Raw genomic sequence first — 27,436 nt, 5'->3', positions numbered from 1 at the left:
AACGTTAGAGCTACTGCCACTGAGTCATTTCTGCTGCTCTCCTTGCCTCTCAGTGCTCTGTGACGGTAAGTGCAAAAGAGCTATTGCTTCTGCTGCATCCCCACTGCTATTTTTGTCTCTCAGTTTGGGCTCTCCAGCTTGAGAAGAAGTGTTCGCTTTCTGCTAATTTAAAAATGGAGTGTTTTTAAAGTGTGTCTGCGCTATCTGGCTCTATCTGGTGGATTAGGTGGAAATGGGAAGGCTTTTCTAGTGTGGCTTTCTGTACTATGCCTATACAGAAATGTTTGATTTTCCTAGAACTTTTGACTCTGTGATGGAGTCACTGGGCAGACTTGGTTTGGGCCAACTGTCAGGGAGGAGCTGCAGGTGAAGGAGTAGATATAAAAAGCAGGAGTGAGTGACTGTGAGTTCAGTTGAGGGTGCATTTTAAAATGCTATAAGGAGTTGAAGGGAATTGAGTTGAGGGAAGGTTCAAGTTCAGGGGAGCTTCTTGAGTGAGACTTCTAGGGAGGGGGTCAGATAGGGAATCCAACTGGACCTAGAGAAAGTTAGAAAGATATTCTGTTAAGACAATAGAGAAACTGGAGAAAGAGACAAAGGATCTCAATATGCTCAGAGAAGGAGACTGACTGGGAGAAAAAGAGTATTGAAGATTGTAAAGAGGAAACTGAAATGTCTGGAACTATTATATTAATGTAACCATACCACATTTGAACTATTTATTCTACCTAAGCTACGTTCTTGCTAAATGTTATTCAGTAAAGTCAGTGTTTATTTGTTATAACAGAAGCCTCTGCCTGAGTGAATTCTAAATCATATAGTCACAGACAAACATGCTACCTAAGATATTAAACTTATAAGAGCAAGACATTTGGGACCCTAGCCCTCATACATTTAAGTAAAGTGTATAAAGGGTGGACGCTGGGCAGGTGTCACGTGAGAGGTAAAACCTAACCTCAAGGCTTAGAAAGGAGGTCATGTCACAGCAAGCATAAAATGTGGCATAGCAGAAACTGTCAAGGATGTGGCATAATTTTCCAGTGTTGAAATTGACTAGACTCTCGGAGGTGGATTATTTTTGTGAGTTTGTGGCTAATTTTTGTTAGGTACATACTTTTGTGGATGGCCCAGTTCAATTAATCAAATATGAATTTGAAAGCTGTTATAGTATAGTATGATAAAGATGGCTCAAGTGGTTAAGACGATGACTTTGTTGATTGCAAGATCGGTAGGTTGGCAGTTCAAGGCCCAGGTACCACATGATGGGGTGAGCTGCCATCACTAGTCCCAGCTTCTGTTAACCTAGCAGTTCAAAAGCATGCAGATGCAAGTAGATAAATAGGTACCACTCTGGTGGGAAAGTAAACAGTGTTCTGTGCAATCATGCTGGCCACATGATCACAGAGTACTCTCTGACAATGCTGGCTCTTCGGCTTAGTAACAGAGATGAGCACCACTCCCTATGGTCAGACACAACTTGACAACCTTGTCAGAGGAGAATACTTTTACCTTTAGCTTTTATAGTGTAGTATGATAAATATTTTCAGAAATCAGATGTAAGTGGGTTTTATATAAAGTGTATGCTCATTCCATTCTAACAGTGAATTAAATTCAATCAGGCTGAAGAATGTAATCTGTAAAATATTGATAGTAGTTTTCCTTTGGCAGCAATTATTTGTACAGTGGGCCCTCTCCTTATGCAGGGGGATCCGTTCCGGATCCCCCCATGTAAGCATAAATCCACCTATGCTCGACCTCCATAGGAGATAATGGGGTACGTGCATGTGGCGGCATGGCGCGAGTGCCATTGTTCTTCTCCCGCGCAGCTTCCACGTAAGCTGGAAGCCACGTAAAATGCATCCGCGCATGACATGGGCGTACTGTATTAAGGTTATGATTGGGCCCTTGGTATCTGCTGGAGTTTGGTTCCAGGACTCCCTTTGGATACCAAAATCCATTATTATAGAAATCCCTCATATAAAACAACAAAACCAAGGTTTGTTTTTGGGAATTTCTGTGTGTGTATATTTTCAAACTGGTTGCTTGAATCTGTAGATTCAGAATTTGTGGAAACAGTGGGTCGACTGTATTTCATGACTTGAATTGAATTGTATCATAGCTCTGCAGTGCAGTCTTTTTAATAGTACTGATTTGTTCAGTATGCAACTTGTGTTAAGGTCAGAAATTACTTGAAGGCAAACAACAAGTTGGACTTCATAATAAGAATAAGAATACAAAAATGCTAGAGATTTGGAGTATTTTAATAGTAATAATAATAATAATAATAATAATATGTATTTCTATTTCCCGCCTCTCCCTGCTGATCGAGGCGGGATTACAGCAGTCACCAAATTTCAACAATAAAAACATATTTCAACAATATTAAATACATAGTATAAAAAATATACATTACTATCAATACAATACAGCTGGTCGACTCCCCGTAAAAAAATATACAATACTGACAGAGTGAGAATTTTACAGCAGGTTTGGTGGGTAGGTCGCCGGAAGTGCCTTCTTGAAAGTGCCTTCTTGAAAGCATCCAAGGTGGTAATGAGATGGATCTGTTCCGGCAAATCATTCCACAACTTGGTGGCCACGGCAGAAAATGCTCTGTGGGAAGTGGTCACTAGCCTGGTATTTACATAGTCTAGTGATTTCTTCCCAGTTATTTTAATAAGATAACCAGTTTATAATTCAATATGTACAATTTATTGTGGGTTCTCCCCTTATGTTGGAAGCCACCTTGCATCCCAGCCATGAGAAAGGCAGGCTATATATTAAGAAATTATTTACAAGCGTTCTCATATTTTCTGAGTTAATGACCTAAATAGGCTTCTTCTGAATTTCATGCAGTTTGTTTCTCCAGAGAGCTCCATGAAGGGTAGTTCCTCATCTTCTGAAAACTAATTTTGTTCCTGTCTCTTATGAAGAAATCTTACCTATGCAACTGTCCCCAGAGAAAACAAAAACCACCAGACCCAACCTTATTTTCTTTCTTTCTTTCTTTCTTTCTTTCTTTCTTTCTTTCTTTGTTTTTTTTTTTTGGGGGGGGGGGGCTGAAACTGGCGGGCAAAATAGAGTGGTAGGAGACTGCACCAACGCCATTCATGCTAGGACTGCAGCAACTGCACATGCCTGGTAGTCATGGTAGCCACTTAGTTGATATACTCACAGCAAAGTAAATTTGGCCCTCCTTCATATGTGATAGTAGACATATTCATTTTTACATGCAGATTGTCTCCCTGTAGGGAAAATATCACACACAGCAACATGCTGAGAGTGTGCTCTTCTTCCCTGTAAACCTGTGACTATTCTCTATGGGAAATCAAGATTATAGTGGGTATACCATGGGAATAGTCCTGTGTCTGTGTGTGTGTTTATAATTTGTATAATGGTAAGCTGATGCAGTCATAACAATAAATGAGTCAAAGATACAAACACTTGTGAAATGAAATTAAAATCTAATGTTAAGTAAGTTTGTATGATTTTCCACTTTGCTTGGTGACTTTTCTGGGCTTTCTTCTAGCAGCTTGTTGCCAACTAATTAATCATATTAATCCATTCACAACACCCATGTCTATAAACCCTGAGCAGTTTGTAAAGTTGAAAGTGTTAAAAGCACTGCATCCTTTTAAACTGAGTAAGTGGTGGTGGCTTACAGTTTCACTCTTTCCTATCTTTTCTCTGCCCTCCGCATGTTCTGCATGGTATCTGTTCTGCTGATGCTGCCTTCACCTGGGTCCTGTGCATGTGTTTTCTAACCCCAGGGAGAAGGAATCACTTTGCCTACTACAACTATCACACTTATGAAGGTAATGCTACTACTTAATACTGTTCTTTCTCACTAGTCACTAAAATCTGTGTCAGCAAAAAGTGCTTTTGTCCATTTTAAAAAAGGAGAATTTGTGTTCTGTATTATTGGTGAACAGAAAAGGGGGAGAACTAAGAAATACGATGACTAAAAGATTAGTGTGAGCTCTTTCTATTCTAAATCCATGGTTTCACTGTATATAGAAGGAAATTACATATTTCTTAAAATAAAGTTTGTGGTAAGTAATGTGCCTAAACAGTGTCAAAGGTATCCTAAATTCCACTGATCTGGCTTATATACAGTTACATATGCAGTTTACATACCAAGCTTTAGGACAGGGGTAGGCAACCTTTTTGAGTCGGGGGCCGGGTTGCTGTCCCTCAGACAACTGGGGGGCCGAAGCCAAAAAATAAATAATTAATTTTTAAAAATAAATAAATAAATAAATAAATAAATAGATGACAAATGTAGGACAAAATTTTCAAATGGAGGACACTTTTAAAAATGGGGGACATGCAAAAAAATTGCTGATTTTTAAAAAAATGTTAATATAAATGCATGTTTTGGAGGCTTCTATAGACAATTGCCCCCCTTGCCCGCCGCTTGCCCCCCCTTGCCTGCCTCCTCCTGATAGGCCAAAGGCCCCATGCCCTCACGCGAGAGGCCAAAGGCTCTGGCGGCAATCGGCAGCAGGACCGGGCTGGGGCCGGTCCCAAGGCCTTGCCGGGCCGCATCCGGCCCACGGGCCGCAGGTTGCCTACCCCTGCTTTAGGACTTATAGATCTGTATACTCTGTTTTTTGTCATGTGCTGCAGGCAGGTCATTGTTAAAAGGATGTGGTATCACAGTACTAAAGTCAGTTGGTACGTGCACATAGAAATCTCTGAAAATCAGGGGAGAGAGAGCATGGACCTATGTCCACTTTCCAATCAGCTGTTTTCTCACAATAGATCATTATCCCTGATCCTGTTACCAATATTAAGTACATGTGTAAAATCATGCTTGTAGCTATTAACATGAAATCTACATGTTTTTAATTTCTGATTTTGGAGATCTCTTTTTTAAAAAAAATCAGTAGATTAAATTGCTGTTTCCCTCTTTGACTGCTTCCATTTTCACTTTTAATGGAAAATAGATGTGTGTGCATACACATGAAATGAAATTGGGGAAGGAGTGAATCTCCTTTGTTCCTCTCCAGTTTTCATTCCCCCAATTCTGCTGGTATATGGAGGAATCCATCTGTCCGTATGTCTGGAATACTGAGGGAGGGTGCATACACTGCGTGTACACGTTAGCGTGTCTTGCCAGTACTTCCTTTGCAGTTGTAGCTTGGTCCTTGTAGAGCCTGTAAGATAGGTTAGTTTCGTCTGTTCATTCTGGATCCTTTGAACACACCGAATCAGTTTCTTAGTAAGAATTCTTTCAGAAGCATCTTGGGTTCTGAAGCTAGGGGTAACTGCCTAATCCAAAGTAGGATAGTAGGCCTCAGGTGTTCTGAGATTTTGCCCTTCACTTCTCAAAGTTGGCATCCTCTACAGAATTAGCCAGTGGCACACACATCTTTGAATTGTCTTCAGTGCCCTCTTACAACACTGTAATTTGTTGTTGCAACACTAGACTGCAGAAGAGATGTCTAGGATCAATTTACTGAGTCTCTTATTGATGATGCTCCCATATTCACTAATTCTCTTCACATATGAATACAGAGTGCCTGCGCCAACCACAGGCTTGCCATCTGCGGTTTAAGCTTCTGTGGATGGCAAGACCCAGCTTGTTCAATAGGCATGTGCACACAAGGCCACACAAGCAGGTGTGCATGCCCATTAAAGGTCCTGCGTTTTTAACTATCCATGGGGGGGGGGGGGGGGAGGGCAGAACATCCATGGATAGTAAGGGACAACTATATTCACATATTCACTGATTCTCTTACTGATGATATAAACCAAAAGTAAGGAGGGACTCCCTTTTTTCCAACAAGGAAACTACATAATAATAATAATAATAATAATAATAATAATGATGATGATGATGATGATGATGATGATGATGATAGATAGATAGATAGATAGATAGATAGATATAAATATAACATCTGTATGGAGTTTTCTAGCATTTATAGCATTATGTACTTTTGGAGTTCTTGCCATACTGCAGATGTTGTGACAGAGATTCAATTCGATCTTAGGCTTCCTGATTTGTAGCTAATTTTTAAACACTGTAGTATGCTAGCTCTCATGGACATAAGTTTAATACTCAGTTCACAAACCTTAGAGATGTGCTTTGATGCTGATTAGTTATCTAACTAATTAGAGAAAGCCAGAGTTTTCCTGAATGTACATGTGGCATGCTACTGTAATTTGTTGTAAAATGGAAGATTCTTGCATGTAGAGGAGGAAGATGTATGTGCTGGTCTTTCATGACAGCTTAACTAGGCTCATGTATTTTGTCCAGTAGCAGTTGTCCTGATGGTTATCTTCTACATGTAAAAGATTTGCTAGGAACTAAGCTTAGGAATCACACACCAATATTTTTTAAAACTGAAAGCATCTATCTATAGATGTTTTATTGGCTGACTAAAATACAGTAAACTAAGGTGAAATAAGTTGTCTTCAAACTATGTTCAGACCTTATTATAAATGAATACTACAGCCTTAGCACCTAGGTATATCCTGGATTGCTTTTCTCACCTGGGCACCTTCCAGATATTTTGGGGCTACAACTTCCATCAACACCAGCCAGGATAAACAGAGGTCAGGGCTAATGTATTTACAATCCAAATACATGTAGATCACCAGGCTTGAGACTATAGTGCATAAGAGACACCACCACCCCAACATGTTTCCCATGCATACACACAGGTGCCAAATGCAAGTACTGTGCCAGTTTAAACTATCTTACATATGTATCCAGCTTCTTTCTATCTCTCCCTGTTCACATTACTGCATCACCAAGGCACATAGCATAACCTCTGCCCTGTGCTTGGAATTGCTGTGCCTGTGATGGGACTGGACTAAGCCCTTTGTGTGTCTTTTTTAATTGAAGTTTTTCTAAATGGAATTTGGAACTTTTGCCAGTGAAATCATAATAGTTCTTGAGTTTAGGGAAATTTGACTACATAAATGGTGTTTTAAGAAATATTTACACAGAGGGTTTTTTTTTTTTTTTTAGTTTCTTACTCTGCTTTTCAAGTGTTTGCTGTAAGTTTATAATAGTGGTTTCATTCTGAAACAGCTTCAAAAGGTGTTTAAAATTAAGCACCTGTATGTTTTAATAGAAACTTCAGGTTAACCACAGTTGATTAAAATGTAAGGCATAAGTGGTTCTTAAAGATAGTCTCAGGGTGATAATCAGTTATCAATAAAAAATTAATTAAAAAGCTTCCTGAAAAAAATCACTGTCTTAAATATATGACAGTCTCATTTAGTATGTGTAATTTAGTAATTTTTTAATGTGTTAGAATCAATTTTCTGGGGAAAAACGTTAATTACAACTTTGATTTTACATTTTACTAGTGCTATGTCTACTCCAGTGGCTGAATTAGACCCACATTGTAGACACTATTTGATGTTGATGAAAGAATGCATCCTTAAACTAAACCAATGCCTGTACAAAAAAATAATAATAAAAAAAAATAAAAAAAATACAACTGCAAAAAATAAAATAAAATAAACCCTACCCCAAATCACTGTCCTATTAAAAACACTTTCTGAAGAGCAATGTGCAACACCACCTCAAAAGATGGGGACATTATCCAATACTAATGTGTTTTATTTTCCTGAAGCATTTCTCCCTATTTTTCAGTGTGACTTTCCCCAAAGTAAGCATACAAAGGACTGCACATCAACTTAAGAATACTTAGTATTTTGTTTTTCAGGATTAGTCTACACAATTATTATACATAAAGCTGGAATAATTAAAATAGCAGAAAAACTAACAACATAGAAATCCTTGGAATTTGAGTTAGAGATATAGGAGAAATACTCCAAGTCTAAATTACTGTATGAATTTAACAAGCTTGAAATTGCTGTAGTGAACCAAAATGCTCTCCCTGTCAGAATCTCTACTTTCCAGTTTACAATCAAAAATCTAGACATTAAGGAAGTATGTGCACAAATATATGTGCATACTAGGCAGTTGACCTCATGTATAAGTTGAGGTCATGTTTTGAGGCCAAAATTATGGATTTTGACATGACCTGTGGATGTGTTGAGGATAAAACTTAGGGGTATGTAACAAAGGATGTAAAGGACGAAGTTTACTGTCTTCATAGAGAAATGTCTTATTCAGATCTTCTAAACCCAATTCCTCTTGGCATTCCTTTGAGGGGAAGCACCAAAGAGATGCTACCACTGGCATTTTTCCACCCAAGCATTCAAAAAGGCCAGAAGCAGCATAATAGTGGAAAGAGTAGAGAGGGTTTGGTGCTTCTTTTGGGTGCTCCCAGGATGAACTACGATCTTACCTTTTGCCACCCTACTCAGAGAAGAGGAAGAGTACAGTGTAAAATACAGTACTTACATTGACCTGTGGATAAGTCAATCCAGCTTTTTGGAGTCAATTTTTGGACAAAAAATTCTAGACTTATATATGAGTATATATGGTAAATGGTTGTATTTGGCAAAATGTGTACACATTTTAATACAGATTTTAAAATCAGTTTTCCCTTTCTAAACTGATGGTAGTGTGGACTTGAATGAACTTGCACTCTGGAGAAATAAGAAATTTGGTGAAACTGAAATGCAGATTCACTCAACTTTCCCTTAAGCATTTGAGAGTGAAACTCTGCATGTGTAAAGCTACTGCTTGTTGGAAGTATGGGAGCAATTGTCTCTTACAAATACTTCTGTTGCTCACATATTTGCTGAAGTTCCACAATGGTAGTGTTTTAATTTTTTAAAATGTATAATACTGATTTATTTAATTAAATTCAATTAAAGTCCCCTTGTACTTATGCATAAACTCGGGAAATAGAGTTGGCTAAGATTTTTCCTTCCATATATGGGATGTGATTGAGAACCAGTGGAGGCTTCCTACAAAAGGAAGGTAGTTTTTGCTGATTTTGTCCCTGGAGCCCCCAGTACCACTCCAATATTGCCTAGGAGAGTCCTCCCAACTCTCACAGCTTTTCAGGGGGCTTCAGGGAGAAGATGGAATTTCTGTGGCAGTAGTATCATGTAATATATATATAAATATGTCTTTTTAAATTTCACTAAAGATTACTAAGGACTCCCAGAGATGATGCTTTATAATGTAATGTTACCATAGATGTTCATTGCTTTAAAAATACCCATTCATTTCCTGTGTAGATATAATAGTCTGTATTTATTTACAGATGGTTCTGACTCCAGAGATAAACCAAAGCTTTATCGTTTGCAATTAAGTGTGACTGAAGTTGGTACAGAAAAATTTGATGACAACTCCATTCAGGTGAGGAATCTTGAAGCAAATAAAGAGTACCTGTTTTCAAGATAAAACAAGTTGATAAGAATAATTTGTTTTTAAATTGGGCTATGAATATTTTCTTTTGCGATGATGAATAAATATTTAAGACAAGGTATTTGTGTATTTACTCTTCCCACATTATTTTCAAGAGCTATGTAGCAGATAAATTTTTGTAAGACTATGTATCTGACATCCTTGCAATTCTTTGCCTTGGTATTCTTTGCTAAGTTTGCAGTATGATAATGAATACTTGACATCATTTAGTCACTGCAAGACTAGGGTTGCATCCTCACTACATAAATAATCCATGTTGACAACACTTTAACTGCCGTGCCTCAGTGCTATGACATTCTGGGAATTGGAGTTTAGTGGGGCACCAGAGATCTCTGACAGGGAAGGCTATATTTAAATAGCCCCAAACTACAATTCCCAGAGTTCCATAGCAATGAGCCATGGCAGTTAAAGTGGTCTCAAACTGGTTTATTTCAGTAGTGGAGACACAGCTTAGAAGAGACAAAATATATTTGTTTTATTAAACTTGATGTTTTCATGTTTTTTAATTGGGTTTGGGTTTTGTTTTGTTTTGTTTTTTCTTTGGAGTGGAGTTGTTTGATCCTCATAAATTGGCAAATTTCAGAGAGATTCATTGTTGATCAGTGATTCCTTTCAGTCCAGGACCTTGCAGCTTCTTTTGTAACAAAAATTAAATTAGATTTGTACTCTCCCCTTGAAAAATGCACTTTTATATATGAAACATGATTATTTTTTTTAATGCCAAGCCAAGATGTCTATACTGCCAACATTTTGCACTATTTGAACCTCTCACTGAATTAATTGTACAGACAATGGTGCATTTACTTAGATGAAATTCAGTTTTTTCTTGGATTATTTAAACCAAAACATTTTTTTAACACCCTGCTTTTTCTTTTACTGCTTGTAAATTTTGAGCATTTATATTTACAGTTGTTTGGTCCAGGAATTCAGCCTCACCACTGTGATCTTACTAATATGGATGGAGTTGTTACAGTTACCCCAAGAAGCATTGATGCTGAGACTTATGTAGAAGGTCAGCGGATTTCAGAGACCACTATGCTGCAAAGTGGTATGAAAGTTCAGTTTGGGACCTCTCATGTATTTAAATTTGTGGATCCTGTTCAAGATCACATTCCTAAAGGACGCCTGGATGCTGGACACATGGTCAAAAGTTCACGAATCAAAGCAGGGTAAATCACAGTTTTCACATAAAGAAATGTAGGAAATTCTTTAAGAAATATTAATTATTAAGTTAAATGACATAGTCATGTGATAATGTCTTCATTAATGTTTGGTGCTCTTGCTCCACCCTGTGAACTCTTTTGGAATTGACTTCTGTTTTGTTAATGAATACTAATGTCAGTGTTGAACTAGGAAAAGAGGAGAAATCAATGTAGTCAAAAACATTTCTTAAGTTACAAAAGCCCCAAAAGCCAACATATTTTAATGGTTTATGTTTTAACAATAAATCCATAATAAAAGCCCCAAAGTCATAAAATGGAAGGAAAAGGTACAGGTTTGCCAATATATTGCTTATTTATTGAATTTATAAACTATTCTGTATGCAATAATTTGGAACAATGTATAAATTAAAACGATAAAAGAGTGCAAAACAAATAAAACTGTGATTAGAATTGTCTGAATAGAAATTCTGCTTTCCTAACTAGACAAACAGAATGCCAGTCTGTTTTTGCTAGGATTCTGAATTAGCTGATAGCAATGAAGATGTATGTTATAATTGACAAGCGATGGCCTGAGACACACTGGCCAAAAGCTGTGTGCTGGCGTCGAAACTAGGATTCCAGAGTGCATGGCAACCCCAGAACCCTGGTCTGTACGGGCGGCGGCATCAGGGTGGCGTCCTGTCCACATGGGTGCCACCATGATGATGCTGCCACACGTTGCATGTTGCTGCCAATGATGCACTTGTGACGTACGCAACGCACCACAAAAAGGACCTGGAAGAACTGGGTTCTTTTTACTGTGGAGGAACGCTGCGTGGTTTGGTGGCTGTGGCGTCCTTCTGTAGTTAAAGTGGCCAACTCCAGCCCACCGTTTCGGGGTGGTCTGTACTGCCCCAATATTAGCAATTATTTTAAAATTATTCTTTCTGAAAAACTTTGTGTGTGCTGTGTCTAATGCTTTTTAAGCCCACCAGAAGAGATTAGAAAATAATGGAGAATGTCCCAAGGATAATGAATGAAGTACTGCATGAGTTTTTTCCTCTGTATCTTTGGGCCCGAACAGACAGGCCAAAATAAAGCTGCTTTGGGTCACTTTGGAGATATGCAATTTAAATGATGCATGCATCCTAAGAGGCCAGAAGCTGTGCTAAAGCTATGTTTCAGTCCTAAGGATTGGAGTGTGGCTTTGGCGCAGCTTCTGGCCTCTTCAGATGCATGTGGCATTTAAACAGCATACTTCCAAAGTGACCCGAAGCAGCTTTATTTTGGCCTGTCTGTTCGGGCCCATTGTTGGGCAATTTGTAGTACAGAGAAATCAAGCAATCCATGTTTGTTTTGTGATCATGGCCAAATTTTGTCTTTAAGGCAAAATGTGCAACATGCATATGCTTTGTTTTGAACCTTTGTGCTCCCCACAAACTTTATGTTAAAGTGGCAATTTGAGATTTATTTTTGCTTGCTGCCATCTCACTGAAATTCATCAGGGTGGTGGTTTGGGGATATCAACTTGACCTCTCAGCCCCTGAAAATTGATCATTCCTGACACCAGGTATGACAAAATCAGAAAGGCCCTGACACCAGCTATGACAAAAATCAGAAAGGCCCTGGTTTATTGGGGTGTTTGTTTATTTAAAATATTTCTACATAGTATTTCCATAAAAATCCCAAAATAGCTACCAACAACAAAAACAGCTAATAAAAAGTAATTAAAAATATCAATGGATCTAGATAAATATATCTACTAGCAAACCATTTTAGTGATTTTCTGTATTGTCATTCTAGGGAATGAAAAATTAATCTTCCTCTAGTGATACATATCAAATGTATTGTAAGTTTGCAATTAATAAAATACTAAATTGTTGAACATAACATTGCTGTGTTAATTTCTATTAATTGCATGCCTCTAATCACCAAGTTCTTGAATGTATGTTACTTTCTCAGAGCTGTACAAGAAACTACATTTGATTTGGAGGGAGACATACATAGTGGAACAGGATTATCAACAAGCAAGGTAACAGACTATCACTAGCGATAGATTTCTGATAAATGCATTTTGGTTTACAATTTGTACTTCAAATTTTAATAATACATCCTGAAAATCTCTGCATGGCCAGAAAACTTTCTGGGTAGCAAATGTGGCTTACTTACTGTTTGATGTAGTAATGCAGTGATTTAAGTAGGGAAAGAGTTGAATTCTAAGCCCAGGGTCAGTCATTACAGGCAAACTAGATGCATAGGTCTTAGCCTTGAGGGTTCTTTTCTGTTTCACTGCATGTGTGAGAGGATAGAAGTTCCTGTTCTTGAATTTATTGTGCTGTTTTACTGTGTTGTCCAGATTTGGATCTCTGATTTGTTTAAAAATGAAATGGGCAACTTCAGCTCCCATCATTTCATTATTGACCATGCAGACTGGGGCTGATGGGAACTATTGTCCGGAACATCTGGAGATGCCCAACTCTGGCTTCACCTGTTTAGTGAGGACAAAGTACAACTGAACTGGGGCTTTGGAACTTAACTTATTCTCAACCATACAGCTTATAAATCATGTTTCACTTAGTTCAGACCACATGGGAAGTTGTGGCTACTTTAAAAGAAGGATCAGAAGGATATGATTTGTTCTAGTGTTTGAAAGAGGTTGAAAGAAGGGTATTGAGAGCAATGGGAAACAAAGGCTTACAGGAAGTTGCTAGTTCCATTTAGAACGATCTGGTGTATCAGTCTTATTTAAAAACAAACAATTTTTTAGTATTCTGAACACAATTTCCAGGTGCAGTTTTAACTATCAAAAGAAAAACAATAAAATTGCATACCTTGCAAAAAGCATGCTAACCATTACTAATCTTAATGAAGAAATTAATGGTCAATGTGCAGATAGCCATGTGTTTTTGGAGGAGGAGGGGAAAATAATTTAAAACCACAATTGGAGGAAATTATTGTGATGTAAACCATTGGTCTCTTGTTATACTTTTCTCACCTGTCTCTTGTTTCTTTTGATGATATAATTGTGAAATGACTGTTTGATGCACATTATGCTAAGTACTTCTCATCATGTATGGAACAGAGCACCAGTAGGTTGGACAGTGACAGAATGTCAGCATCCAGCACAGCTGAACGAGGCATGGTGAAACCAATGATCAGAATAGAACAGCAGCAAGATTATCGCAGGCAAGATGGCAGGTATGAAGGGCATTTTTTAATTTCCAAGTTAAAAATAAAAAATAATATCAAACCCACATAATGGGGTTGAATATGGTTGGAAAATATACAACTGCAAGTGATGTGTTATATTACTTAGTAAAAGAATACAGTGGCCCCTTCCTATACGCAGGGAATCCATTCTAGACCCTCCCCCCGGCATATGGGAAAAACCGCATATGGTTAGATCCCATTATTTTCTATGGTAGCGCGTTCCCATGTGCGGCACCATTTTGTCACGTAAGCTCAAATCTGCGTAAGGCAAGTCCTTATGGCACGGGCACACTGTATTAGCATTTTTAAAAAACAAACTTGAAGCCACTAGAAGTGATAATCTACAGCACATCTTCCAACAGGTTGTGTAGAACACATCTGCCTTTGTTCATGCCTTTCTCACTGAGTGAGAGTCCTATTTCCGTGAAGGGGGGTGGAAAATGTAGTCTTATACCTGCCACGGGCATGGATGGAGACAGTTTAGTAAAGTAATAGTAATATAGTTACTTAAGAGGCATGAAGTGAATGCATTTTGTTCACCCCCCCCCCCATCAGAAATACATTTAAATATGCTGAGAGGTTCATTTCGTCCAATCCTAAAGAAAATAAATATTCTATTAAAATAAACTGTAATTTGTACAAACCATAGCAAAGAACAGTTGTAGTAACAGTAAATATTATTGTTCTGTAGTTTTTAGAGAGAACTGTATGATTAAATTTAAGACATAAATTTGTTTAGAGTTAAAATTATATGTTGTCTTTCCACAAAGGAAACCAAATTCAATATGGCTCACTATATGCAAGATAAACAAACAAATACAGTATGTGTAGCAGTAGAAAAGTATTGCCCCTCAAATACAGATGTGGTTTTTCTATTCCTATAGAAGAAAGGGCCAGAACAGATGACCATGAAGGGGCAGCTTGAAGCTGCCCCTGCCAAGGACGCATCAAGACTGTGGAAGTCTTGCATGCTAGCACATTCCCCTCACTTATAGGCAGGAATATAGACTATTATGTATTAGAGGGTTCTATGTCAGTCATAACAAAAGGACTCAGGAGGTTTTATCTACTTCAGATCTAATATTTTGCAGGAAATTAATTGGAGGTACCACATCATTAATCAATATTTCATTGTCTTGGTGATCATCTAGTCACTTTCAGACAGTTCAAATTTTCTGTAAAATCTTTCAGAGTGATACAAAGATATAGCCATGTTGGCCTGTAGAATCAATATGTTGAGAGATCTTGTAGCACCTTTCAGAGTAACTGAAATAAAGAAGTTGGCAGCATTAGCTTTCATAGATTACTTCCTCAGATATGTATAGTGTAGTAGAAACATATATGCTATGTGAGAATGTCAGTTGAAACTCAAAATCCTTTGTGTATGGAAATGAAGAAGCAAATCAAAATTGTGAATTTTACCAGTGTTTATGGAAATGAAGAGGCAAAACCAGTTTGGCAATGGAAACTAGCCTGTAGGTGAAGAGAATAGATGAGTGTAGGACGCCCCCCTCCCCCGAGCATGGGGTCAGATAGAGTTGAAATGTGTGTAGTGAGTCAGGAAGTCGTTGTCCCTGTTCAATTTATTGCTGAGAGACTGTAGTTTATGGATGAATTCCAATTCTGCACTGCCATCAGCCCTCCATATTCATGGGGTTTAGGCATGCAGGATGGCTGAAGGAGCAATCCAAGACATTCACACACACACACACACATAGAGAGAGAGGTTTACTTGAGGAAATGGTGATTAAATTTATTTGGATAGGTAGGGCTGGACAATCAAACTGTCAGAAAAGAGAAGGGAAGGGCTCCTAACAGTGACAACTGAAAAAGAACGTGGGTTCCTGCCTTGACCAGTTGGCACATGGGAATAAACCCAGTCATAGTGGATTGCTCTTCCTGCCATTCCAGAATGATTATTCTTGATAAGTCCAGCTTCTCATTCCTCTGTTAAGTAATTGTCCGGGATTGCTGCCAGCAATCTCTGACTTATGCTGATAACCAAGCCTTCAGCCAACACGTGCAAGCAAAACAAACCTTGTGGAGAAGCAGTCTAAGAGCAGGCCGAGGAAGCAAGCCGATGTCAGGGTTCCAGAAAGTCAAGCATACCAAAAGACGAGCCAAAGTCAGGAAGCCAGAAAGCAGCATGGTCAAAACAGTCCAAGGTCACAATAGCCAAGAGATAACAGAGGTCCGGTCCGAGGTCAAGATAACAAGGTAGCAAGGTAACAAGATGTCAGGAGCTAGATCAACAGCAATCACACCAAGGGCTCATGCAATAAACTCTAGCAACAAACTCAAGCTTCTCTCCCACTTAAATCAGGGAAACTCTCCCTTGAGCCACCTGAGGCTGGTTTGCTAATTGTCTTTCTGCAATCCTCCTGGATCTGCGCCTGCAAGCACTCTCGGCCCTTCTCTCTTGATAAGAAGGCACCTGCAGGCACGCCTCGTCTCCAGAATCACCACTAGGCTGTGGCACCATAGGAGGCCTTTCCTCAGCACTAGGACCTGGTTGGACCTCCTGCTCTGGGGCTGGGGAAGCACAGCTGGGACCTGGCAGAGCAGAACTAACACCTGGCGTAGCCTCAATCAGCTCTTGCTCTGGAGGAGCCTCATCCTCCTCCTCATCCTCCGAGAGCTCATCTTGGCTGGCCATGACAGTAATCATGTTATTGCCAAATTGTAAAAATATACATTATAGCAGAATTTACTTTACAAACCTAGCTGATAAATACCTTCCTGAATTTATTTTCTGGGCAGGGAACCGTCTAATTAAAAGATTGTATGTACAGTGCTGTGTAAATTTACAGTGCTATATAAATAAAGCTTAATAATAATAAATATATATGCTTGCAATTTAATATCTACAAGAATTTTAAAAACAGATATTAATTGAGAACATGTGAAAAACTTTCGTAGCAGTGGACAAGTGAACCAGCTTAACTTAACTTTTCTAATTGCAGAATAGTAGGATTGATTTGATTAGAAAAGTGATTTGTGGCCACAAATCTTTAGTTCTTTTAAGAGTAAATCCCTTGTGCCAGTGGTATATGTTAAATGTGTGCCCTTGTTATCCACTGGGTTTTGGTTCCAGGACCCTCCGTGGATACCAAAAACAGTGAATGCTCAAGTCCCATTAAACAAAATGGAATAGTAAAATGGTGTCGCTTAAATGGCAAAATCAAGATTTGCTTTTGGGAAAATATTTTCAAGCTATGGATTCTTTAATTCATGGATAAGGAATCCGTGGATATGGAGTTCTGACCATATTTATTCTGCTATTTTATATTATGAAATATATGGTACTCTATAATTTTGGAAAAATCCCTCTGGATCAGTGGTTCCCAACCTGTGGGTTGGGACCCCTTTGGGGGTCGAATGACCCTTTCATGGGGGTCGCCTAATACCATTGGAAAACACCTATTTAATTACAGTTATGAAGTAGCGACGAAAATAATTTCATGGGTTTGGGTCACCACAACATGAGGAACTGTATTAAAGGGTTGCGGCATTAGGAAGGTTGGGAACCACTGCTCTGGATGTTTCATGGGCATAACTTGTAAAATTCAACATTAAATGTTTGCCTGCATGCGTCATTACTGAACGGTAGAGATCTCAACTGCAGGAAACAGGCTAAAATTTCCTTCCTGGGCAAGGTTCTCAGTCATGATGGCAGATCAGATTCCACTCTTGAGTTAATCTGATTTTCTAGATTCATTTCAAGTGGATATAGTTTTGACACTAAAACTGCCTTGGTTGCTGTGTGAGATTAACTGTGGAGCTTGTTCCCATTGATTCTTCTAGACCAATTGGGAGTTCAGTCCCATCAGCCATAATGGCCATCTGGATATATTATCTCTTTAGTTTGGATTGGGAGCCAGTTTTAAAGTTGTTTTACGGTGTTTCCACTCATACTTGAGCGATCATTTCCAGAAGATGGCATTGGAGGATCTCTTTTCAGCTTTATATTCTGAGATCCTGAAAGATCCCCCATTCTATTTATCCTCTCCTGCTGAGATGTCATCCAATTTATAAAATACATGAAACTTAGCATTTGAGTGCTCTTGCTTGTATTAAGTTATCACTGACGCTGGTCTTTCATGCCAAAACATTTTGTATATTGTATTTTTATATGAAATATTGTACAAAGATTTAAAATATCTCTTTATATATACAAAATATATTTTTATGTAAAATCTTTTATATTTCATAAAAAAACTTTAAACTGGCTATGCAATTCAGTGCTCATCTTTTTGCCATTATGTAAAGCATGCACATTGCTATCACTTATATAGAGACTTATATATATTATATTGAAGAAACACTTGCAGATCTAGTATGGTGCTTGAAAACTAACCTCTTAATTCTTTTTTGATACAGTCCTGTGTATAAGTGACATGAGCCATTTACAGCTGTTGAAAGGTTGCCTTGATCAGTATATTGTACACTGTAAATTCATTAATAATGCAAACCTTTAGTTCATACCTGTACTGTGATCTCTTTTGTTAATGCTCATGTATAACCTGAGAGTGAATCTATTAAGAACAGGGGAGAAGCTTTATTTTTCTGCTGCTCTATATTTTGTCACATAAAAAAAATGTTCTATATGGTTTCAAAAGGAAAACCTTTGGAGAAATCGGTATCTTTGGGAAATGGAATTAATTTTTACTCTTTGAATTGGAGTTCTGAAGATTTACTTTCTGCTTTTAGACCTCAGGACCTGCATGGACCAGAATTGATATTACCAGCAAGCATTGAATTTAGGGAAAGTTGTAAGTATTATGTCAAGCAAAGTCCAAATAGGTATGGCAGTATGTTTATCAATTGATCTGTTTATATGACAGCTATATGAAATACTTAAATTGTTTGAAATAATTAAATTGTGGTTATATTTGCTCTTCAACCCCTGTTCCTTTCTCTTGAAAAGCTAAAAAAGTTCTACACGATTATTCCATAATTTCAGAGGCCTATTTCCCTTATTTAGAATGCTATCTTCTGTAATACTGTTTTAGACATTAGACTGTGACTTGGAACCAGGTGAATTCTTAGTAGAATTTCCTGCTAGATCTGATGGAAGTTTAAGTTGAAAGATGAGAATTTGACTATTACTGCTACTGTGTTCCACTGAACGTGTTCTCCAGCATGGCATGACACTTAATTTTAAGCAACACCATTGCAAATAAATTTACCTATTCAAAGGATGAAAGTTTAATTAAACAGCAACAACTCAGACATAAATGCTGTCTTAAGTTTGTTGCCAAGATAGGGTATGTTAATAATAATAATAATAATAATAATAATAAGTTTATTTGTATTTTCCCGCTTCTCCCAATAGATCAAAGCGGGATTACAACCAAAAATTGAATTTCATTTGTAGGAGCAAAAATACTTTGATAATGCCTGTTTGGTTAATAGCCTGGTTACTCTGCACTGTGTGTCCTTTGGGGATATAGAGGTAAAAGCTGAGTTGAGAGATCAATATTCATTAGATTTTTCTGGCTGCTGTAATAATGAAAGAAAATCTATTCTGTTGCTCTTAGGAATTCAGAGCCTAATGTATACCAGGATTCATGGAGCACCTCCGACTACAATTTACTATTCTCTCTACCATCTCTGTCCTTAGCCAACACAAACATGGTGTGGTAATGTTGTAAGTTAGACAGATTTAAATTTCCCTGCTCCTTTAGAAGCTGCATTATTTGGAGAATAATACAGCATGTAGGTTTTAGTCAATGTAGGAAGAATATTAACCACTGCTGTGTTCTTTAGTAATATCTTTAAGCGCTAAGCAGTGGCAAATACCAGGGTATATTGAGTAGTAAACGTAGCCAGGTCTTCAGATCTGCTTGAGTTTGCAAGAGCAACATTCAGCCAAACCATTTCCTGAATATTGTTCGGTCAACAGCTTGACATATTTAAAACGGCTTAAGCCTGTTAAAGGCTAGCAGATAATTGTGGTCTCAGAAGCAATGTCCAATGGGAAACTGCTTTGCTTCGTCTTTGCTATTTTTTAGGTTGAAAATGTGATAGGCTTCATTCACATTTGAAGATAATTTTCTGATTTCTTTAATTACTGAAATAGTGAAATAGGTGATATCTGTGAAACAGTTACATGCTTATTTGGGATGCTTTCTGTATCTTACTTCCTAGAGGTATCTTGCCTTTAAAGATAATCACCTGTATGATGTGTACAACTCATTTAATTTTTAATAATTTAATAAAATTCTTATTCTTGTTAATCTGAGAATGACAAGGCATCATTTAGCTTTTGATTTGTTAATATTTTACAACTTTTTCCTGACATTGTTTATGAAAAGGTAGGTAATGCTTCTCTGATTGTGGTTTATCACCTTTTGTGTTTTCTGCAGCGGAAGATGCCTTTTTGTCTGCCATTATAAACTACACAAATAGTTCTACAGTTCATTTTAAGCTGTCTCCTACTTATGTTTTGTACATGACATGTCGGTATGTATTGTCGAGCCAGTATAGACCTGACATCAGTCCTACTGAACGCACTCACAAAGTTATTGCAATAGTCAACAAGATGGTGAGCATGATGGAAGGAGTTATACAGGTGAGTTTCAGTCCCAAATACTTATCCAGAGAATAATGTAACTATTTACAAAAAGAGTTTGCTTTTTCAGAATTACATACATGTGGATCACGGTTGCATTCACATGGCCTGTGTGGCATTGAACAAAATCATGTAGTTTGTAGTGCTGCACAAAATAATCACTCTGTTGCAGCAAAGAAACTTTGAATGTCGTCTAAAACCCCTATCAAGGGTTTTGTAATATATAGGACATTCTTTGTAAAGTATTATATGTATCTGAGATGGTGAACAGACAATTCAAGGGTTTAGATAATGGATATACACAAATATGTAAAGATTTTGTTGATACAGAGCACCAGTTCAATATTTTGTTTCACACTATCTTCGTGAAATCTAATGAGACATGTTGCTTTTTTTCTTCTTTTAGCCTGACAATATCTTACATTTTGACTTCTTTTTTGATGAATCATGCTTTGAAAGTTAGTCCTGAAGATTAGGGGAGTGTCTAAAAAATGCGGGAGGTAACATGGGGACTACAGGGGAAGGATAAAATTGCTTCCCCTTCTTTCCTCCAGTAGGGACCTCAACTAGTTCTCATTTCCTTTTGCAAACAGAAAGGGCCCTTCCAAAACATAAGAGGAACTCTCTGGACCCAACCCAGTACTTCCTGCCCATGTCCCATGTAATTTTAACTGTAAATAGTATCATAGTTTGTATGTCACATAGTTTTGTTGATGTTCTGTGTCTGAGAAAAAAAAACTTGTTTTTCCTAAAACTTACTTTCTATTAAGCAATCAGTGTGTTAATGTTCCACTTTTATGTTCTTTTAAATGGTCCTCTTTGTCTTGCATGTCTTCCTCTTATCTTAGTATCTTTACAGCATTACAGCACAGTTCTGCACAGCTGATGCTCTCTGAATGGTATGTGGAGCAACCATACAGATGCCAGTAGAGCCTTCCATGTGCTGGGTTATTGTTCTGTAATACCCATGCAGTTTATTTTGCAGCAGCCTTTTCCACAAGACATTAAGATAGCTTGCATACAGTTATGCCCTGGAAAAGCTGTAGTAGAACAACTGGATATTTGTAGAGGATGCATGAGTGATTCAGTTTAAGTGGGGCCTGTCATGATGAATTGTCTCAACAAATTCATTCTCAGGATGGCATGGAATAACAATCCACCATGATAAGTAGGCAGTGATAGAATAAAGAAAGATGGTAAAGACTAGTGGAGACCTTTTGCCTAAATTATAATTTAACCTGTGTGCTGACTTTTTGAGTTGTTTATGGTTAGAACAGAAGAATTTCCTCCCATGTTTCCGGTTAAAAATTAGTAAAGATTTTTATATCAATTATATGTTGAGGAATCTCAAATCATTTTCTAGATACCTATGAATTTATCATTGTACAGCCACAGTTATAGCCCTGTGTTAAGAGTGGGTCAGATGAATACCTTTCTGCCTTCATAACCAGTAATGACTATGGGGACAGTAGGTTCAGTGGCTGATAGTCAGAAAACAGTTCAGCAGATTGATTGCTAGTGAAGAAGAGGTAGATATAAGGAGATTCTCTTTCATCAGTTTAAGGTAAAATGGTGAGTAGTGATTTGCCGTATATACTTGACTATAAGTTGACCTCATGTAGAGGACAGATTTTGGGGTCCAAAATTATGGATTTTGAGGTGACCCAAGGATAAGTCAAGGGTAAAACCTAAGGACACATAACAAAGGATCTAAAGGATGAAGTAAACAAAAACAATGCTAAAGAATGTACAGAATTTTAGAATGTACATAACTGTTTGTGCTCACACAAGATGGATGAAAGAATGCGGGGGCAAGGGGTCAGTGCTTACAGGATATATTACACTTGTGCCTTTCACCAATGGATGGTTGTTTTTTATTCCGAGTTAAAGTACAGTACAGTGGTTCCTTCTCTTATGTGGGCGATCTGTTCCAGACACCCCCCTCCTGCGTAAGGGAAATTCTGTGTTATGCTCGAGACCCATTAAAGAGGGTGTAACAATGGCGGTGCCCTGTTTACATGGGTGCCACCCTTGTTACGTAAGTAACACTCAGTGTCTGCACAGCGCCATGCAGCACTTACGTAATGAGTACGCCAGTGGCGCACTTGTTACGCCGCTGCCCCAGCAGGAAAAAACTCACTTTTAGCAGGTTCTTTTTCCGCCAGTGGGAAGCTATGCCATTTGGCGGCTGAGGCTTCCCTCTGGCAGAAAAATAGGCACCGGCTGGTTGCCCTTTTGGGGCGGTCTCTACTGCGCCGAAGCTATTCTTAGTTTTATTAGAATGGCAGTGTAGCCTATATATACTTTAATTACTGGGAAAATAGAATTAATATGAAACAACTTGTTATTTATAGTGAATTACTCACAAGCTCAGATCAAAAGATATTACTCCTGAGTACTAAAAGAGAGATAGTAAAGCAGTTATCTAGGTAATTCTTTTTAAAAAAACAAACATTGGGCCAGTCATAGTGCTGTGTGTCTGACAGTCTGATACAAAGTTGATTTGTTAGGGAATGAGAAGGCTCTCCTGGGTTCTGTGGGTAAATACTACTCTGTGCAGAATTATGCTGCTGGTGTTAATGTAATTTCATAAATTGATTGGAGGCAATGCCCAAGCTTCCTACAGGCTCCACTTTTTTAAAAAATCTTATCAATTATATTACATCCCCTGCTGAAATGTTTTAATGTGACTAAGCATAAGTCTTGTGCCTTCATATTTAGTGTTTTATTTCTAAAACTACCATGATTGTTCACAAGTTTCTTTCTTCTGTTTGGTTTCCTTTGTTCGTTTTTCTCCAGGAGGTAGACCAGGTTGATCAGGTAGGATATATTGCTGGGAACTGATCCTAGCTGTACTGGCTTAGCTCAGTTTCTCATGCTGCTTCCATGTAAAAATAAGATATTTCTTCAGCTGGATTGAACATAACACTCATTCAGCACCTGGAACATGCAGTACTAAAATCTTTTTTGACTGCGCAAACTATCAGCATTCCATAATTTCTGCTTAATGCACTTCAGTACGGAGACATAATGACAAAGATTCTTTTTCTTCCCTTTTTTGTTTTATTTTGTTTTGTCTGTGGTTCTGTTCTTTGGATCTCATCTACGGTTGCCTGGCCTAGCATTTGTGGTCGGGAAATGGTGAAATAGTTCAGTACCTGATACTGAGTTGCTTGGTGACAAAGTCAGCAACTTAACAGTATCTGGGTTGCACATACAGATTACCAGATAATGCATACATCTAAGCTTTCAGCTTTCCATGACAACATGCTAACTCCATTTCACTAATAGCATTTGGAATATTTATTAAATTATAATTAAAGTAATTGTAAAGAAATTTCAGTATGTCCAGCTTTTTATTTCTGGTTTCATATAGATTTTCTGCAAGTATCTGGTATCTGAGTATGTTTGGTGATACAGAGGATGTACTGGTCTGTCTAAGCAGAGCCTTTTGACAATGAGTGCCAGCTGAATTACCAGAAACTTCCTTTTGGTATTTATATTTCTTCATTTAATAATTGCAGAAACAGAAGAATATTGCTGGGGCACTTGCTTTTTGGATGGCAAATGCATCTGAGCTGCTAAATTTCATTAAACAGGATCGAGACCTTAGTCGAATCACACTGGATGCCCAAGATGTTTTGGCCCACCTAGTTCAAATGGCATTCAAGTAAGAGAATGACACTTTTGTTTATCTTTCTATTTTGACCAATTTTTATTTTCATGTTTTTGAGAAAGAGTTGTAGGTTCATTCAGAATTCCATTTTTTCGCCAAAAAAGCAAGCTTTTTGGCCTTTTGGCTAAGATCAAGTGTGTAAAAAAAATCAAGTGATGTGTGTGAGTTGTACTCCTAAGCATACTTATTTCAAAATCAGTCCCACTGAATTTAATGGGAGATTTCTGTGTGTGTGTGTGTGTGTGTGTACACGCTCGCAAGCACACACACACGCACACACACAGGTTTGCATTTAGAGGATCAAATTCTTGATATTTTTATGAATGCATGTTTATAAGAGAGGGGCACTTTAATTGGCCTAAATTGTGGACTGTTGATAATAAACTTTTTTTTTCTGTCACAACATTTATATTTCAGATATCTGGTTCACTGTCTTCAATCAGAGCTTAATAACTACATGCCTGCATTTCTTGATGATCCTGAAGAAAATAATCCTCAAAGACCTAAAATAGGTTAGATCACAATATATTGTGCTAAGAATGCCTTTTTGTATGGTAGCTGTGTTGTAGGATAGCTTGTATACTGTGGAGGAATGTTGGTGTATACTCACATTCTTAAGATTGGTGGTACCTAACAAAGGATTCTCTGTCAGCTATTGAAAAGTCAGCCACAGTAGCTCTAGATTCAATTTTTTCATATGAGCTAGAAGAAAATAGGACATATGCATAAATAGACACAGAGGCCTGATTGAATTATTTCACAATGGCATGATCAGTAGTAGTGATATTACATGCTGTAATTAACCTATGCTGTATATGCATTCATACAGTCTTAGAGAAAATAGTCATTTTGTGTGTAAGCCTGTAATTACATTGTTACTAAAACTTAAGTTTTGAATCATAAAAGGTGCAGTTCAGTTCTAGTAATTTAAAGTATGACTTTTGAAATGTCCTCATATTTTTTTGCACAAAGCTTGGAAAATGTTCAAGATGTACATATGGGGTATAGGTATACTCAGCATTATTATTTGTGATCACAGTTTGAATAATTAGACTTCATATAATTTTTTTAAAAAACATCTTGAACATGATTGTAAAAATATTCTGTTAATGCTCCACTAAATTACTTCCTCCCCCTCCCCCACCCCAGTTAGGTCATGTTTTAAGGGAGGTAGATAATTCACTAGCTTTATAGGAAATGTAGTAAATTAAGTTCAAATATTTTACACTTATTCTCAGCAAAATATTGTTGGGGAATACCAAAGATAAGACTGAGAATATTTTATGCACATTTATTTGAAAATAAGATCCATTTAACACAAAGTCCAGATTCGAAAGAAATGATCCTACTGAGAGATCCTAATAAGCAGAAGTGGAGAGGGGGGAAATTACCCCTCTATACTGCATCCCCTTGAGCACACCCAGAATGCTGGAAAATCTTCCTGTGATGGCTTTCTGGCTGTAGGGCTTCAGTGAATGAAAGTAAGTTCTGCATGCTGATAGTCAAGACCCAACTTGATTATCACTTTAGGTTAGTGGGCCCTAATAATGTAGAAGCATGGAAAAGTATGCTGGTTTATGTGAGATTTTCATAGAATCATAGAGTTCGTTGGAATCATTTATTTTATGCGGCAAATAAAATTCTTTTAAGACATCATTCAAGTTCCTTGATATAAAACATATTGGTATGTGGAGAGGATCAGTCAAGTGCTAGAAATGTGTATTCTTTAGGTCACTTTTTTTGTGGGGGGGGGGGGGAGTAGTGCTGCACAGTAAAAACATATGAGGAGGTAATAATTCAGCTTATTGAGGACATTACCTATTAAGAATTAGACATTAAGGATTATATGTTATCTATTAAGACTTGGCACATTGTTCTACAGGTTCTTAATATAAGGAAAACACTAGGGTGGGCGAGAGGAGTCGGTATTATTTTGTGACTTTCAATTCCAGCTTCTAACCACAATGAATGCTTTTTCTGTAGCTATCCACCTTTTGTGTTTTGGGAGAGGAATGTTGAAGTAATAAATCACATGACTGATTCTTTGGTACTGTCTGCTAGTTCTTCCTCCCATAAATGGGGCTATTAACATAGTTTTGGTGGTGATTGAGGGATCTGTGGGAGGATTGTAGCTTTGGATGCTCACCTGGAAAATGTGGAATGCTCAGGTTCTTCTGCCTCTGCACTATATGCTCCACTTCCATCACCCACTTCATCGTATTGTTCATTAGTGCAAATTGAGCAGAAAAGAGAAAAAGTTGTAAACTGTAGTTTCTTCTGACTCTACCCTACTGAGGTTTTGGAAGTTTCTTGCTTCTCAGCATCTCTATAATATATACAATTTTCATACGAAATGTCTCCAACTATGGCAGAGCATAAGGAAAAGGAAATCACCTGCTCCCCAAATTAGAACTTCCTCTTTCTTTCCAAAATTCTGCACTCACTTCTCTGAAATGTTGCATGTTTGCTAGTTAGGACTACCTTTAATACTGGTAAGCCATTTTTATTATGATTTTCACAAAAACCTCAAGGGAGGAGCAGCTTGAAATTTCTTGCACAAAATGCCTGGCATGTATTTTTCTGAAAACTCGTTAGTCTTGATAACTTCAGATAGTGCTGCTGTCATTACTAATTTTTTAAAAGATATTATTGGCAATTCCAAGTTTTATAAAAAAATCAGAATGTAAAGGCTTATAGTATAAAACCCTATAGGCTTGTTTCTTCCAACTTTGATTCTATGAAATCTGGCACACAACTCACTTTTGACAAACAGAAAAAAGGTTACAGCCATTGTTGATTTTTAAATTATAGTTAATGAGAGGCACAAAGACTGGGATTTCCAAATCAAGATTCAGATCTTAGTCAAATCGGGCAGTCGTCAAATTAGATGAAACCAAATCATTGACTCAGGATGTAAACCAGATTACCTTAATGATAATTGAATGAAGTTTTGTTGCTTTCCTTTTGTAAACAATAAATAATTCTAATTTTTAAATCTCTTTATATAATGTAATTTTTAGTATTTGGTGCTTCTCATTATTGTCTTTAAATTATAGTGTCCTCTTTATATAAAACAGAATTGAATACTGAGATACTTAATATAGCTCTAACTAGAATGTATAATCACTAACAACAACAACAGCATGTGTAACTTTCTTTTTGTAGATGACGTCTTGCATACACTAACTGGAGCCATGTCCCTGTTACGGCGTTGTAGAGTGAATGCTGCACTGACTATACAGCTCTTCTCTCAGCTGTTCCACTTTATCAACATGTGGCTTTTTAACAGACTGGTTACTGATCCAGATTCAGGATTGTGTTCTCATTACTGGGGAGCTATTATTCGCCAGCAACTGGGACACATTGAGGCCTGGGCAGAAAAACAAGGCTTGGAGCTGGCTGCTGATTGTCACCTTAGTAGGATAGTACAGGTGGGTATTTGGGAATAGAAAAATAAATGTTTGCTTCTGTGATGCTTATGATTTTCACCTGCTAATATAGTAATAAACATTCAACTTGGTGCC

The 27,436-nt window shown here is 37.6% G+C and overlaps 1 protein-coding gene across 25 annotated transcripts in view; it reads left to right on the top strand.

Moving 5' to 3' along the window:
- The window catches only part of AFDN (afadin, adherens junction formation factor), a 138,745-nt gene that overhangs the window by 50,968 nt on the left and 60,341 nt on the right, over positions 1-27,436 (top strand). For 11 of the 25 annotated variants that reach the window (XM_089530005.1, XM_089529999.1, XM_089530006.1 and 8 more), the window contains exons 9-19: positions 3,771-3,815; positions 9,147-9,241; positions 10,220-10,479; positions 12,415-12,484; positions 13,535-13,650; positions 18,373-18,434; positions 20,031-20,236; positions 23,036-23,056; positions 23,761-23,906; positions 24,330-24,424; positions 27,078-27,343. In XM_089530005.1, the coding sequence (XP_089386131.1) occupies positions 3,771-3,815; positions 9,147-9,241; positions 10,220-10,479; positions 12,415-12,484; positions 13,535-13,650; positions 18,373-18,434; positions 20,031-20,236; positions 23,036-23,056; positions 23,761-23,906; positions 24,330-24,424; positions 27,078-27,343 (1,382 nt within the window). The remainder of the gene's footprint in view (positions 1-3,770; positions 3,816-9,146; positions 9,242-10,219; positions 10,480-12,414; positions 12,485-13,534; positions 13,651-18,372; positions 18,435-20,030; positions 20,237-23,035; positions 23,057-23,760; positions 23,907-24,329; positions 24,425-27,077; positions 27,344-27,436) is intronic. The other 14 variants (XM_089530003.1, XM_089530011.1, XM_089530019.1 and 11 more) reach the window with 3 other exon arrangements.

This window comes from Sceloporus occidentalis, unplaced genomic scaffold (genome assembly GCF_023333645.1).
Source record: "Sceloporus occidentalis isolate IW3139 unplaced genomic scaffold, rSceOcc1.0.p SCAF_6, whole genome shotgun sequence".
NCBI lineage: Eukaryota > Metazoa > Chordata > Lepidosauria > Squamata > Phrynosomatidae > Sceloporus > Sceloporus occidentalis.
The sequence above is the reverse complement of the archived record's forward strand: the minus strand, read 5'-3'. Positions and strand labels throughout refer to the sequence as shown.